Here is a 16973-nt window from a genome sequence, read left to right on the forward strand (position 1 = left end):
ATAAATAAAAAACAAATAGATAAACTAATAGAAATCAAAAGAAAATTGTAATATATGGGGGGTGATAAAATTCCAGAGCTGCATTGTTTTTTTAACTAGATTGCTACGACAGGTATTTAAATGAAAATGTTAATTTTAAACCTGGGATTTTAATAATGGCAAAATGATATAAATTGCGTGATAATAGTAGACTGTTAAGTGAATGATTAATGACATAACCTTACATATTTGCATTCTGTAGTCCACTTTGAGAAAGACGCATCTGGACAGCCCATCATCCCACCCAAGGACCCCGTCCCACCCTCCGACACCCCTCGGGATGCCCAGGGCGAGGTCAAGAACGAGATGGAGGGGTCCAAGGATGCTGCGGGAAGACCCGGTTCCAGTAAGAGTAACATCAGCATCCACGATGTGATTGGTGATACCCAGCTGAGGAACCTCGATGCCTGGTGTTATGCCGAACATTTTGAGCCACATGTTCTTATTCAGGTTAGTATGGACCTTTTGCACAATTGAAGCCTTTGCGCCGCCATCTTTTGAGGTTGAAGCCATGGCCTTGCATACGTTGGTGATCTGTAGCTGGCGCATCTCTGACAAGTCCGCTTACGCATATTCCTATATCCTCTGGTGGACGGCACTGGCATTGTACCACTTTATGGACACCTACTACTGCAAGATATACAGTATACCAGCAATCGTTAACCTTCTTTTTAGATAGATTCTTTAAGAGGTGCCTGAGATGTACCTCTTTATAGACTCCTACACCTTACATCATTTCCCTTCTTTTTCAACAGATCCTTGAAGAGGCGCAAGAGATATACCCCTTCATGGACACCTACTACCACAAGAGGGACCACACCCTAAAATATTACCTTTTTTTAGATAGTTCTGTTTGAGGCAAGTGAGATGTACCCCTTTATAGATACCTACACTCAGTTGATCATTTCCGTTCTTTTTCAAACAGATCCTTGAAGAGGGGGGAGATGTACCCCTTCATGGACACCTACCACAAGAGAAACCACACCATCAATCATCACCCGTCTTTTTCGAGGTGCATAAGATGTACCCCTTCGTGGACACCTACACCTTACACTCGGTTTATCATTTCCCCTCTTTCTCAAACACATCCTTGAGTAGGTACAGGAGATGTACCCCTTCACGGATACCTACCACCACAAAAGGGACCACACCCCAAAAAAAATTACCTTTTTTTAGATAGATACTGTATGAAGCAAGTGAGATGTACCCCTTTATAGATACTTACACCTTACACTCAGTTAATCATTTCCCTTCTTTTTCAAACAGATCCTTGAGGAGGCGCGAGAGATGTACCCCTTCATGGACACCTACTACCACAAGAGGGACCACACCCTTCTGGTAGTCATGCACAACCCGGTAGGCCCGGAGCTGAAGAACACCCAGCCCTGGGACGCCAAGCTACACTCTGACGTGGGATTCAGGTAAGGGAAGCATTCTGTGAAAATTTATGAAGAGATAAGGCCACTGTACAACTTATAACTAGTCTACCATCTGATCCACAAGTTGATAGCTTGAAATACATGTAAGGAAAAAAAGAGTGAGTTACGGTGAATATGAAAATAAAAAAATGAAAATAAGGAAAAATTTCCTGTCTGTAACTCTTTCAGTCATTTGAATGAAACAACCTATTGAATATTTCTATATTCTTATGAATATTACCTTTTATATCTTTAATCATTTATCTAAATCATATAATTCAATTTGGATACTGTAAAATATAACATAAATATATGTATTCATTAACATATTGTAAGTTTTAATAATATTGGATGATTATATTTTTTTATTTAATTTTTTGTCTGGGTTTGTAAAGGAATTATATGGAGCATGTAGCCGACAACATCTCCAACTGGGTGAACGTTGAAGAGGCCAAATACCAAGCAGAGATGCGAGAAAAGGAACTAGCCAAACAGAGGGAACTAGCCCTGTCTAGAGCCTCTACCCCAGCCCCATCTAGACCTACCAGCTCAAAGGCTAGTCGGAAGGGAAGCGCCAAGAAGTCCAGGTCAAAGTCACCAAAAGGTAGGCAGAATACTGTACTATCAAGACAGTTTTGCTAACGACCAAATTCATTTTTCTGCCAAATCGAGCTAAACATTGAGAATTGTTGCTTAAACATGTACATGAACTTGATTTGCGTGTGTTTTATACAGTGTATCATGGAGTTCTACTCAGAAGTGTTCAAAAGGAAGAATAAAAAGCTGACCAAAATTATAATTGGGCAAGCACAAAAATCATTTGTTTTTCTTGATTTATTCAAAGCGGTTAATCATCGTCTTTTTAGAGGTTGACGTAGCATAATCCCCACTCAGAATGTCCGATTATTCTATGAAACGTGTGATAAAAGTGGTTGGTCATTGTTTTTGTTTAAGGTCAAACTGTCCCACTAGTGCTGAGAAACTTGCGATAAAAGTGGTTGAGTGTTTAATTGTTGTCTTTTTGCAGATTAACCTAGCGCACATATAAGTTCTGCTCTGACTGCCCCATGTACACTGTGAAACTTACGATAAAAGTAATTAAATATTATGTTTCTGGTGCAAATTAATGTAAGAAACTCTCAAACTGCCCCACTTTTACTGTGGAACTTGTGATAAAAGTGGTTGATTATTGTCTTTGTTACAGGTCGACGTAGCGCCAGTCCCGCCCAGACTGTGGACCACCTGGATCCAAACAGCAAGCAGTTCATGAGACCAGGATCCATGAAAGCCTGGAAGGTGGAACAAGATAAGATCCGCGAGGAGGAGGAGAGGAAGAGACTGGAGAAGGAGAAGAAGGCTGGCCGCAAGTCGGCGAGATCCAGGTCCAGGTCATCTTCACCAGTGAAGAAGGTATGTTTTAATTTGTTATATTGTTTCCTTTGTTTCCTTGTTTCCATAAAGTGGGATAAAACTTAGTAACATCCTTCATAGATCAGAAATGGTATGAGAGATATAGTGTGTAGGAAATGGTTATTTTAAATGAACTGTTGCTGGTAACAACAGAAAATAAAATGTTCATGGAATTAAACAAAACTTTCATTACGAAACTTTATGTTTAAAAATGTATCTCATCTGACTCCCCAATTTCAAATTCCAAGCTACTTACACTCCTCGCCCCCCATCCCCGATATCAACAAGGAATGGTTATCCTTAAGTAAACAACCACGCACTCTCCCAGATAATCCACCTTCCCCCAAGGAGAAGTGACCTTCATAAGGCCTGGCAGAGAGAGAGAGAGAGAGCAAGAGAGAGAGAGGGTGATTTTTTTTAACTTATTGTTATTTCGGCAATTGTGGGTCATTTTGCATCGTTCAAAATTTCATGTCGATCTTCATCTAAATTCCAAATCGTTTTTAGATATGCTAATGTCCTAAAACAAATAGAATACAAATTCATTCTTTCAAGATTAATGTCAGCCAGGAAGCTCTGAAGAGTTTGTTTATACTATTACGTAACAAGGACAGCTGCAATCCCACTCCATGCTGTTCATCAGCCTGTTGTGGTGGCAGGCATCGGTGTTATCGGCTCTTATCAGCAGCAGCAGTCACTAAATCGACCCCACCCCAGTTTAAACGCGAGAAATGCAACTTTCCCCAAAAACTGAAATTGGGGTGTCAATACCCCACTTGAGATCCCATTGACTAACACGCAAGGCATTATCAGCAGTCAGATGATTCCCACCCCAGTTTAAACGAGAGCTCTCCCAAAATCTGAAATTGGGGTTTCAAATACCCCACCTGAGGTCCCATTAGGTGGTTTCAAACCGCCTCGATCACAAGAATCCCCGTTAAATTACGAGAACTTTTTAAGGCTAAAAAATACCCGTTAATTATTCCTGTATTCACACCGCCCCGAAACACATCCTTCGGGATAAGTTCCCGAAGTTACGAGCATGCGCAGTGTGGTCTGATAAGCAGGCAAGGCGGGAGATTCAAAATCACTAGCCCAGCAGCCACCCACGCCGCCGCGCCCAACGACACGCTGGGATAAAAGTTCCCGTAATTTGCTTTCACATCGCCAAAATACCTGCGACCTTGGAAAAATCCCCACGAAAGTTCTCGTAATTTCACCAAGTACCTACTATTTAGCGGGTATTTTCTTTCGGGGATATTACGCGTAGTTTGCTTTCACATTACCAAAATACCTGGTATTTTCTGATCGGGGTAAATTTCCCGATCAGAGAATACCTGGAACTGGCGAACTTCGAGGCGGTCTGAAACCACCTATTGACACAGCACGCAAGGCAATGGAGTTCCTGTGTTATAAGCTGGTGGGGTATTTTTTAAACACAGGATTGGCGTAATGTTACTCAGCATAATGAAAACTCTAAATAAATGATATTTGTCAAACAACATTTTCAAGGAAAACGCATTATTGTTATGGAGTAATGAGCAAATGGAGATCAGAAAAATTACTGTCCGTTTAAAGTGCAGTCCCACATGGTGTTTCCTGTGTTAGCTACACAAGGAAACGCATGTGGTAATGAAATTAATATAGTTAAAGCAAGCCAAAATAATTTTGAATAAAATTGATTGTTCAAAATAAGTATTCTGGCATATGATAATCTCCTAAGAACTATTCCCAACCGTTTCCTATGAAATTCCTATCAGATTTTTATACCGGTTGGGTGTTTCATAAAGCTGTTCATTAGTTAAAGGGGAAGTTCATCCTGAAGAAAACTTTGTTGTAAAAATAGCAGAAAGATAGTAAAAAAATATTGGTGAAGGTTTGAGGAAAATCCGTTAAAGGGTAAGAAAGTTATTAGAGTTCAAAATTTTGGATTTGTGACGTCATAAACGAGCAGCTGCCCCATGTGTTATATAATATAAAATGTATGAATTTCAAATTTTGTATGGTTCCTGATGACTTAATTTTGTTTTCTTTTCATGATCGGGTGTGAAATGATTTGTCTATTGATATACAAAAGTTACAGTGAAAGCCATTTTTTCAATTTTCTGAGAAAATGACATTTCATTGATTTTTTACCATTCGCTATGTAGGAATGCTGCTCGCATATGACGTCACAAATCAAATAATTGAAATTCTAATAACTTTTTAATTATTTGATGAATTTTTCTCAAACCTTCGGCAATATTTTTATTATTTTTTCTGCTATTTTTACAATAAACTTCTTGTCAGGGTGAACTTCCCCTTTAAGAGTGACTGGTGATCCTTTCTTACGCGCTAAACCATCACTAATGAACATTTAATTGGTTTGGTGGTCGGTGGTGATTTTTTACCTGATTGCTAAGAAAGCATGAATGCTTGTAAGCAAAGAACCAGAGGACCAACGGCTTAATGTCCTCTCCGAAGGACCTGGTACTGAGGATTAATGCCTTACCAAAGGGCACTAGCGCACCAAGTGGGAATCGAACCCGGGTCACCGGAATGCGAATCCCCCGCTGTACCGACTGAGCTATCGTGCCTCCCTACCATTTAATGGTGAATATCATTTACCACAAGAAAGGATCACCAGTCATTCTGAAAGTCGCTCTTAAGAACTTACAGCTTTACGAAACAGCCCACAGGTAATGAACTTAGCTTTAAAAGTAGCAGCAAGTAAAATAAGTTTTCTTTTTACTTAGATTCATGTTACCATCATGTTGTTGTTATTTCTATTATTGTTATTTTTTCTTTTGCTTTTTTTTTTAGGGTGAAGATGAGAAGAAAGACAAGAAGCCTGGCTCTGCGGGTAAGGATGGGAGTGGGCGTGGCAGCCGGAAGGGGGATAAAGACAAGAAAGAAGCGGCACCTGCTGAACCCCAGGAGGAGGCCCCGCCCGAAACCCCCAAGGAACCGGAGAGAATTTACCCGGTGAGTTTTGAAATGAAAAATGGAGGGAGGTAGAATAAATTGAATGTTATTTTTCATATGTCATTTTAAGCCAAGCCCCGGGGGGCCACTTCCATTGACGAGTGGATACCATGTGCGACCATGGGGTCTCGAAAAGCACCCTAAACACGTATTTTCCATATTCTGAAAATGCACCCCTTGACAAGTATTGGCGTCTCAAACCTTACCCTTAACAAGTATTGAAAACAAAACGATACTCTTGGCAAGTATTCCCTGAAATGAACCCCTAAACAAGTACAGCGATATGATTGTCACGTACGGGTCCGTCGGTCGTCTGTTTTACCTCTACACACCATTTGGTTTCATACGGCCCCACCTTCCACAACTCGCGCAATTCGGACTCTAAACACTTAGTGTTGGGGCAAAAAGGACATCCTTTATCAAACATTTTAATTTTGTTTCATCATCCCCAGAAAATTTGACCCTAAACACGTAGCTTTCCTAGCGAAATAGACACCCTTTTTTCATTATTTTGGTGTTTTTGATACCCTTATCACGTTACGTACGTAACGTGCCCTATCGTGAAAAAGACATCCTTTTTACGTGTTTTTTTTGGTCGCGCATGGTATCCACTCGTCAATGTAAGTGGCCCCCCCAGGGAAGCCAAGCTCTTAAAATATTTTGCAATTAATGTATTCTGTGGACGTACCCGTAGGTCCTTCATATTTTCATATGCTCATATTTTATCATGACATGAAATGAATGTAGAGTACTCAAATTCTTGCTTTATATGAACAAGTTTTTACCAATAATGCAAGTTTCGTATCAGGTAGAATGTATTTGCTTTTCATTTTCTGAAAATGATTGTATATTCCTTTTTTCCCCCTCAGTTTGTTGGGTATGACGTGGGTAACAGCATAATTCAAGCTAATGGTAACACAACCACCTTATTTCCACATGATGGGGGTCAGATTCGTACTGAACATACACAGTTTATCAATGGTAAGTTGTACAATTTCATCCTATATTCTGTTGATTATATCAGGCAGACATTGAATAAGAAACGGCATCTATTTTCCAAATCATGGCTGGCTTTTCAATAATTTTAATTCCAGGAAGAATATTGTAGTCAAATGACCGAACCTACAGTATGCGACAATAAGATGTATGAAATGCTGGGTCAAAACATTTGAGTTTTGACCCATTCATAGAGAATTATTTCTTGTCAATTTGGTGATTCCTAAAAGGCTTTAAAGCATGCATTTAATATTTCTTTGCATTATGATCAACAATTCCAATTAATTTTAAAAAATTTCTTCCACACTTTACTCTCAAACCAGAGGATTTTTTTTTTTCAAATTGAAAATGAAATGAATTAATGGGTTAGAAATATTCTTGTCTCAAATCAGTAAATGAACAGAGCTGAAATCAATGGGGAAATCCATTTCCTGAAACAAAGAGACATTGATTTCCACTGATTGTTATAAGCTACTGAAATCCTTGCATCTGATTGGCTCAGAACAAATTAATCAGTGAAAATCACTGACATTCGCTTCATGATGAAAGACACCCCACATGTTTTGCACTCGTGTACATATTTGTGAATATTCACACCTGTTCAGGCGCCAAGTCGGTGAAGACGTCCGTTCTAAAGGATGGCCACGTGTTCGTCGTCCACCTGCTAGATCCGCGGGACAAGGAAGAGGTGGAAGGGGGCGGGGTAGAGGAGAAAGCGCCCCAGGCTGAGGGAGAGAGCAACAAGGAGAATGTGACGGAGAAAGCAGATGAGGAGACACAGGAGAAAGATGAAAAGGCTGACGATGGTAAGACCTGAAAACAAAGAGATGCCATCTGTTGCTTTTTGCAGTTGGGCGATTCCATAAAATGATCAACCTTTTTGTATGTCCGACCCCCATTTTTCTTTTTTCTCAAGTCTTGCTTCACTTCATACACTGACCAAGTCATGGTCCTTTGATAACATTACAGACTGTCAAAAGAACAAGAAAATCAGAGACAGAAAATTTCATGAAGGTCCCACATATAGGGGGTCGGACCTACATATTTCATGGAATTGCCCAGTTTGTTTTACTTCTTTTGGCAAGAAACTGCTGGGTTTTTCATGGAAATTACTGCTTTAAAATGCAGACCTTTCAACCATTCTGAATTTGGTGGAAAGAATCATGATTTTTTTTAACCATCCTGAGCTCTGGTCATGATATAATTTTCCCATTTTTCTTGTTAGCTTTATCACACATTCCCAGGAAAAATAGTTTGGGTTTTCCCCGTATTTTTTTATCAAAATCACCCCCAAATTTCCTGAAACATGAGTTGGGAGGTCTGCTAATCGTATTACTATGTATTGTTGATTTCAGGAGAGAGGAAACCTCTGTACCCCTCCCCTCGCAATGTAGCCCTTCAATTGCTTTATTTGTTAATCAATACAAAATGGCACTCATAATGTATACAGTGCGTCCCAGAAAAAACGAAACCGAGATTTAGCGATCATTTATCATTACTTAATCATAAATAAAATAGACAAATGACCTACCAATTTAAAGCTTAGAATATCATCTTTCATCTCATATTACTTAGATTATTTCTCATTCATGCATGAGTGAGCAAAAACAATTTGAAAAAAGGATACCAAAAACTCATTTGGAGGGGGTATCTGGGTTTCAAAAAGAAAACCACATTTTTGAAAAGTTCAGTATCTCCTCTTTAATTTGATACCTAAATTACAGAAAATGGTCAAGAAATAACAAAGTTCTGGTCATTTGAAATAAGGATTGAATTTCAATAATTTCATAAAATGAAGAGGTTCTCCAGGCTGGCTTTCAAACTCACTCGACACTCTGTTTTGTTGACGATCAGCCATGCATTAAATCTTTTGTTCACCATGCGAAAACTTCTGTGGGAAACCGGTGAAAACACGTTTATCTCATGAAATTATGGAAATACAAGCCTTATTTCAAATGACCAGAACTTTTTTATTTCTTGACCATTTTCTGTAATTTAGGCACCAAATTAAAGAGCAGATATTGAACTTTTCAGAAATGTGGTTTTCCTTTTGAAACCCAGATACCCCCCGCCAAATGAGTTTTTGGTATCCTTTCTTCAAATTGTTTTTGCTCACTCATGCGTGAATGAGAAATAATCTAAGTAATATCAGATGAAAGAGGAGATTCTCAGCTTTAAAATGGTAGGTCATTTGTCTATTCTATTTATGATTAAGTTATGATAAATGATCGCTAAATCTCGGTTTCGTTTATTCTGGGACGCACTGTATAATAATGATATGGATATGGGTTCAAATATTTGTAACACCACATTTAAAAGCTGGGTGAAATTAGTTGACCACTTTAACCTACTTTTTTTTATCTCTTTGCTGTCCTGCAATTAAGTTCTCAATGCCAAATTATCATATCTGTGTTTTGATTGACAGAAGGAAAGAAAAAGAAGAAAGACCTGCCCCTCTCCAGCTTTGGCTCCTTCACTGCTAACCTGAATGATGGGATGGTTCTCTCGTTCAGCAATCATGGCATTGAGGGAAAGACCAAGAAAGCAGGTAGGATAACAAAACACATAGGCCCATATTCACAAAGGTGGTTTTGAAAACCCACGGTTGAATCCATGGTTTATTCAGATTTCCTGTATAAATTACGCTTGATTTAGCGCATATCGGGCGCATGTTTAAAAAAAAAATGTCCAATGCCGATGCACACTTTTGTCTCAGTGTGCAAAATTGACGCCTATTACCATGGTTTGATGCTCTATTTCACTCATGAGTCCACTGTTTTGAATTAACGAGTCCACTCTTCAAACAGTGGAATGATGAATAAAGTAGCGTGGATAACCATGGCAACAGGCGTTGATTTGGCGCATTGTGACAAAAGCGTGTTCAGCTTTGGACATTTTTTAATATACATGTACGCAGTAAATAAGCGTAATTTATACAGAAAATCTACATAAACCATGGACTCAATCGTGGGTTTTCAAAACCACCTTTGTGAATTCGAGCCATAGTGATCATGAATTGGCATAGGTCAAAACCAAACATGATTTTTCTAATTTGCAGCGTATAATCCAGAGGCCTGTTGAATAAAATTTTTGCCATAAAAAAAACTCTGGCGAACAAAATCATGCAATTAAATAAATAATAAATAAATAATATAGGATTTGTATAGGACAAGTATCCACCTTTCTAAGGCGCTCCTATGTTACCTCGGCTAAGCTAGTCTACAGATTCTGGTGCACACAGCTTTTTGAGGAATTACTTCCTTCCGGTACCCATTTCCCTCACCTGGGTCGAGTGCAGCACAGTGTGGATAAATTTCTTGCTGAAGGAAAACATGCCATTGACAATAGTATCCTAGCAGCAAAATCCAATTGAAACCAGTTGGATTTCCAACTGGTTTCAATTGGTTTCAATTGGTTTCAACTGGTTTCAATTGGTTTTAACTGGAATTAAGCAATTTCCAGTTGAAACCAGTTAGGCAACTGGAAATCCTAACTGGAACCAGTTGGGCAACTGGAAATCCTAACTGGAACCAGTTGGGTAACTGGAAATGACTTCCAACTGGAAATGATTTCTAACTGGAACCAGTTGGGTAACTGGAAATCCTAACTGGAACCAGTTGGGCAACTGGAAATCCTAACTGGAACCAGTTGGGTAACTGGAAATGATTTCTAACTGGAACCAGTTGGGCAACTGGAAATGATTTCTAACTGGAACCAGTTGGGCAACTGGAGATGAACTGGAAATGAACTCTAATTGGAACCAGTTGGTAACTGGAAATCCTAACTGGATCCAGTTGGGTAACTGGAAATCCTAACTGGATCCAGTTGGGTAACTGGAAATGATTTCCAATTGGTTTCCAATTGGAAATTTTCCAGTAACCCAACTGGATCCAATTGAAACCAGTTAATTTGCATATTTTTTTGCCAGTGTGCACTTATTAATGTTTTATCAGATTTATCCTAATTTACATTGTATCTATTGAATTTTTTTCAATTTGAAGTACCACACTTTTTTCAGATAAGTTTTTAGAATACTTAGCAGTGAAAACCATGTTCATAAATGTTAAAGATTATAATTAGAACAGATTAAAAGATAATTAGTACACCACTAACTGTTACCGAATTACATCAAATAAAAATACATATATTTGAAGATCTTCCATATACATGTATACATATGAAAGTCTGTGTTTTATCAATGCCCTTTACATTGGTATTAACAGACATATAACACTGCTTCTGTGTTGGCATGAGCAATATTTATAGTGCAAATGTTAATTAATTTGTAACTAATTAAGTTCATTCCAACTGGAAGTTCCAATTGGATCCAGTTGGAAACCAATTGGTTTCAACTGGTTCCAGTTGAAACCAGTTGCCTCCAATTGGTTTCAACTGGAACCAATTGAAACCAGTTGCCTCCAATTGGATTCAACTGGTTTTAATAGGGAAATTGGAACAACTGGAACCAATTGAAAACCAATTGAAACCAATTGCCAACTGGTTCCAGTTGGCCAACTGGTTTTAACTGGAACCAGTTGGCAACTGGTTTTCAATTGGAACCAGTTGTTCCAATTTCCCTATTGAAACCAGTTGGCCAACTGGTTTCAATTGGTTTTGCTGCAATTGGTTTTAACTGGATTTTGGTCCTGGGATAACACATTGAAAAAAAATGCCAGAGTTTTTTTTTTATATGCAACAGGCCACTGGTGTGCAAAATTGACAAAATCTGCAGTTTTGTGGCAATTTGTAGAATTCTAAATGGACAATTTTCAACATTTTTCAAAAGGGGTACAAAACAGCTATAAAAAAATATGGAATGAATATGGCTACAAAATGGCAAGTTGCCCACTGTGGTTATGTTTAACGTGATTTGTATTTGTGGTAACTGTTTTGTGGCCATTTTTAGATTTCTAAATAGACAAATTTCAACATTTTTCAAAAGGGGTACAAAACAGCTACAAAAAATATGGAATGAATATGACTACAAAATGGCAAGTTGCCCATTGTGGTTATGTATAACAGGATTTGTATTTGTGGTAACTATCATACATGAATTTGTACAGAATCCTAAAAATTATTATAGTGTTTCTACATGTATGGATGAATAAAAGTATTCCAGAAGAAAAAGAGTAATTCCTGAGATAGAAGCCCAATAATCATATCATTCTCTTGGATTAACAGCCCTGTACGTGAACCCATGTATTGGGGATTTTCAGTATACTGGGGTAGTGGGGGGGTTTCAGCCTCCATTTGATTTCTTCATGGTGTTTTGTTAGTGTAAGTTGTAACTGTCAGTACTTACTAGAATTATATCTCTGATTGCATTGTAAAGATTGATCATGGTTTTAAGAAGTTCTTTGAAAATAATTACCTATTGCGATGACTCTAACTTTGCCAGCTTGAATTCTGTCCTTTTAATTGGCTAATTTTTGTCTCTACTCTTGTTGTACAATGTAGATATATTTTTCAACTATTCCTATACCTGATCATATTTAGCTGAAAAGAAGGAGATTGAGGTCATCATTCCCCCAGCCCCGTCACCCACCCCACCCCCATTGGCCCCCTCCCCCAAGGGCAAACGAGGGGGGTCAGGAAAGAAGGGTAAGCAGCAGCAACAACAACAGCAACAACAAGCGGAGGCAGAGAGACAAGCCCAACTTCTGGCTGAACAACAACAGAAAGAGGTTAGTTCATTATTTGGTTTGAACTTTGTTTCCAATGTCAGAGTCTAGTGTCAGCTCCTGCATCTGTAAAACATATCTGGTAGTTTTTCAGAGGTCATTAAAGACATTTTCTTTTTAAAGGTCAAGTCCACCCCAGAAAAATGTTGATTTGAATAAATAGAAGGAAAAAAAATAAAACTAGCATAGCAATAAAATTTTATCGCAATCGGATGTAAAATAAGAAAGTTATGACATTTTTAAGTTTCGCTTATTTTTCACAAAACAGTGATGTGCACAACTCAGTGACATGCAAATGAGACAGACGATGTCCCTCACTCAATATTTCTTTTGTTTTTTTATTGTTTGAAGTAATATTTCATTTTTACAGATTTGACAATAAGGACCAACTTGACTGAACCATATAATGTTTAACAATGTTAATTCCACATGTTCTGTGAGGAATTAATCGTTGTTTCTCCTAACAATGAGGAGAAAAGAAGAATATTTCATATTTCATAAAATACAAAAGGAATGGGAATGGATGACGTCATAGCCTCCTCATTTGCATACCGACCAAGTTGTGCATATAACTGTTTTGTGAAACTTAGGGAAAATTTTAAGTATAAATTTCTTACTTCACATCCAATTTTGATGAAATATTCAGTGTTATGCTAGTTTTATTTTTCTCTTTTTATTCAAATCAAAATTTTGTTGGGTTGGACTTGTCCTTTAATAGGTAATAACTAGTGATTTATGTATGCAGTTTTAAAAACTGACATATAGAAGCTTTTTTATATGCACTCAGCAGAGTAAAATCATCAATGGGGCCTAGAGGCCCAACCCCATCTTGCAGATCTGAATTGATCTTTACTTTGAAAGAGAATAGTTGATACCTAAACACAGGGTCTTGGGTTCGAATCCCAGCCATGACGTAATTTCCTTCAGCAAGAAATATTTCCACAATGTGCTGCACTCGACCCAGGTGAGGTGAATGGATACCTGGCACGAATTTGTTCCTTGAAACGCAGTGCACATGACGGCTGCTATGCTGAAGCCAGGGTAATTATACTGCAGAATTATACTGTAGAGCGCTTAGAAACTTCTGGTAATGTAAGTGTTAAGTTCTTTTTAAGCATGTATAATTATTGTTATTATTATTATCAGTATTATGTAACATGGACATCTTAATATTTCAATTCAATTCAATTTTTTTTATATACAAGTCGATACAATATGCAATTCATTTCAATGCTAGTATAGTGGGGTAACATAACAGAGCAACATCCCCTTTCCCTCCAGACCAGTGAGGGCAATTTTACGAGATATATAGAATTCACTCATTTTTTGCAAATTGTAAAGAGGCAGATCCTACACTCAGTGTGGTAGGTTTACCTGGGGAGCATTTCATGATCCTGTTAAAAGCAAGTCAAATTGTCACATCTGATCACCTTTCAAAACAAAAATGATGAAATTCTCCCCAGATAAACCTTGTAAAAATAGAAGAAAGAACATTTTTTTCCGATGAGCCAAAATAAAAAGGCATAAATTCCGTGAAAATTGCGGGGGCACTCTGACCGCTTGCAACTAATGGTTTGGCTTTATTTAAATTGGACCCAACTTGATGGAATTACCAAGTTTGCATCCTTGTATTTTATCAGGAGGAGGAGAGACGTAAGAGGGAGCTGGAAGCGGAAGCAGCAGCAGCTGAGCCCGAGATCCCTCCGTTTCAGCAGCTTTTTGTCTCTTGCCCCGATGGTCTCCGTGTGTCCTACATGCAGGAGCCGACTGAAGGTAGGGAACCATAGGCTCATTTTCAAAATTGTGGTTTGAGTATGGAAAGCCATTTGTGACACAAATCTCTGACTGTACAGATTTGATTTATCAGCTCATCTGTCAATCTGGGCTCTGTTACACAAAGATAATAGCAATCAATCACTAACTGAACTGACCAATCAGGATCAATTTTACACATGCATTTGGCCAAGAATGCTGACCAGGAACCAATCAGAAGCGTTCTTTTACATTTGCTATTCATTGATAAGCTTTGTGTTACAGGGCTCAGATTATTCCCAACTGTTCGGGAATGATAACTGAATTAGTTTTCTTTGCCATTATATCATGATAAAAGAGCCCAGTGAAATTTGTAAAAAGCATACAATTTTTACAAAATTTTGACATTTTAGACTTCCAATATCTTTTTTAAGTTAAACTGAACTTCAGAATACCAGCCTCAGTCTTTTTGTTAGTGCTTTCATTCAGATGTTGGGGGATTTCAAGTAAAATGTACTGTCTGAGTTATCAAACCTTCTTTGATGCAAAAGAGCAATGTCGTAGTTTTACTGTAACTTGTCTGTAACCTTTCTGATTCTTTATTTTCAGAAGATGAAGTCCGAGATCCCAACGTCCCCGGTCGGCTTCTGATCAGACAGAGTTACCTGACCAAGAACAGCAGCAGTCAACCGTGCGAGGCCCCAAGAGAGAACCCAGCAATGCAGGAGATCTCCAGGCTAGTAACAAGCGAGGGCAGTGTAATCAAGATGATGAGAGACGGCAGCACACAGGTGTGTGTTAAGGGCCCCGCCTTACTAAGAGTTACGATTGATCCAATCAATCGTAACTCTATGGAAATCCATCAGTGTCATAATTTTTTTTTCCTTTGTAAACAAAGAGATACATACCAAATTTGTCAAAAAATCAATGAATTTATGGATATACATTCATATCTAATTTTTTTTTAAACAAACATGCATTTTAGATGTTGACTTTGCTGGCTTTCCATAGTTGCGATTGGTTGGATCAATCGCAACTCTTTAATATCAGCATGTGCAGTACATGAATCGGTAGATACAATACTATCCAGTAGGATTTAGTCGTGGAATTCATTTAATAGCTCGTACATGGCGGCTAAGCTACAGCCAGGGTAGTGTTCTTATACCAAGTATCAAGTGCTGTACAGTATTATGCTTATAGTAGCTGTGCTATATAGATAAATCAATTATTATATGTTATTGTACTCCCAGTAGGTCCCTTCGTTCTGCAAATCAAAATTTCTTAACAGTCAAAAAAGCAAAAACTAAAATTTTGGTGATAGGTCCTTTTCAAGCTCTGCCCCACGTCTTTGGAACACTCTTCCAGCTTCCCTTCGTTGCATCTCAAATATCACTTCATTTCGATCATATTTAAAAACGTACCTCATGAGGAAAGCATATTCAAAATCGCTCCATTTACAGTGTCCTTGATTTTTTTTTTCTCTCTCTCTCTCTTAGTTTAATGATTTCTAATTTGTATATTTTGAACGTTTTACATTGTAAAGCGCTTTGATATGATTTCCTGAAAAGCGCTATATAAGTTTAAGTTATTATTATTATGATTGAAGTTTTCACAAGTGTCAACCAATCTGTTTTGCCTTACAGGTTTTGTTTGCCGATGGTGCTGTGAGTTATAGCCCAGCTGTGCCTTCCTCCATTCCCAACCCATCGAGCCCCACCCCTCGGGACCAGTCCCCACAGCGAGGGGGAAGCTCCCTCAGCCAGAGGAGTGAGAGCCCGTCAAAGAGAAGTGAGTATGAATGCCAGTGCTGGGTAGCATTTCATGAAAGGATTCGTCAGACGTTTTAACTGACAAGTACCAATTTGTCCGACAGTTACCATAGTAAAAATGCCTTTCAGCAAATTAGAAACAAGGAAAGATATCAGATCTTACTACTTGTCAGAAAAAAATGTTGATGAAAAGCTCCCCTGGTATTCAATTGAAAGTATTGACTTTGTACAAAGTATTTTACTTAGCTAAGCAAAATGCTGAAACTCGTATTTAAATTTAAGCAAAATACTTAATTTTGTGACGTCCTAAAGTTTGAATACAAATAATGTGCAATGTATGGATACATCTGTGAGCAGAACGTTACTAGAGAAAAAGAACATCACAGTATGACATTAATAAGTTGATAAGCTTTTATTTATTTGCAGCAATTTTATTTTAGATCTTGATGTTATTAACTGCAACTTGGTTACATTTTGTATTTATTCTTATTGTTTGTAACAATGAAAATGGGTAGAAAATGAACCTGTGTTCCGAATTAAGGAGCAAAAGCAGATAAATTACATCATCAGAAAGATATTTCCATATTAAGTGATGTCCACTTCCTTAAAATGGCTATTCAAAGTAAGAATGGAGAAAATAGTAGAAGGGCATATCATTAAAACTTGATTAATTGCTTTTTTGTTGTTTCAGGTGCTAAGGGTAAGGTTTCCGACCCTCTGGACCAAGACCAACCCCTCCCAGAGACCTCCTCCAGTCAGGAGTGGGTAACGACCACACCCACCGGCCAGAGGATAGGGACACGCCCAGATGGGAGCACCTTCGACCCCAAGGAGTGCCTTCTGTACAGTGCTACAGATCCGGTATCAGGAGAGGTAGGAATCAAGCCTGAACATCATAATTTGAAAAAAAAATTGTTTGCTTATGCACAGGTATAATAATAATT

The 16973-nt window shown here is 38.2% G+C and overlaps 1 protein-coding gene across 1 annotated transcript in view; it reads left to right on the forward strand.

Annotated features, from left to right (window-relative positions):
* The window catches only part of LOC121414436 (sperm-associated antigen 17-like), a 45912-nt gene that overhangs the window by 17030 nt on the left and 11909 nt on the right, over positions 1-16973 (forward strand). Inside the window, 13 exon segments of the mRNA XM_041607612.1 lie at positions 242-489; positions 1306-1460; positions 1853-2061; positions 2662-2867; positions 5670-5831; positions 6701-6812; positions 7433-7633; positions 9253-9375; positions 12324-12511; positions 14149-14281; positions 14870-15051; positions 15904-16048; positions 16721-16902. Of these exon segments, the coding sequence (XP_041463546.1) occupies positions 242-489; positions 1306-1460; positions 1853-2061; positions 2662-2867; positions 5670-5831; positions 6701-6812; positions 7433-7633; positions 9253-9375; positions 12324-12511; positions 14149-14281; positions 14870-15051; positions 15904-16048; positions 16721-16902 (2246 nt within the window).

Source organism: Lytechinus variegatus, chromosome 4 (genome assembly GCF_018143015.1).
Source record: "Lytechinus variegatus isolate NC3 chromosome 4, Lvar_3.0, whole genome shotgun sequence".
Taxonomy (NCBI): domain Eukaryota; kingdom Metazoa; phylum Echinodermata; class Echinoidea; order Temnopleuroida; family Toxopneustidae; genus Lytechinus; species Lytechinus variegatus.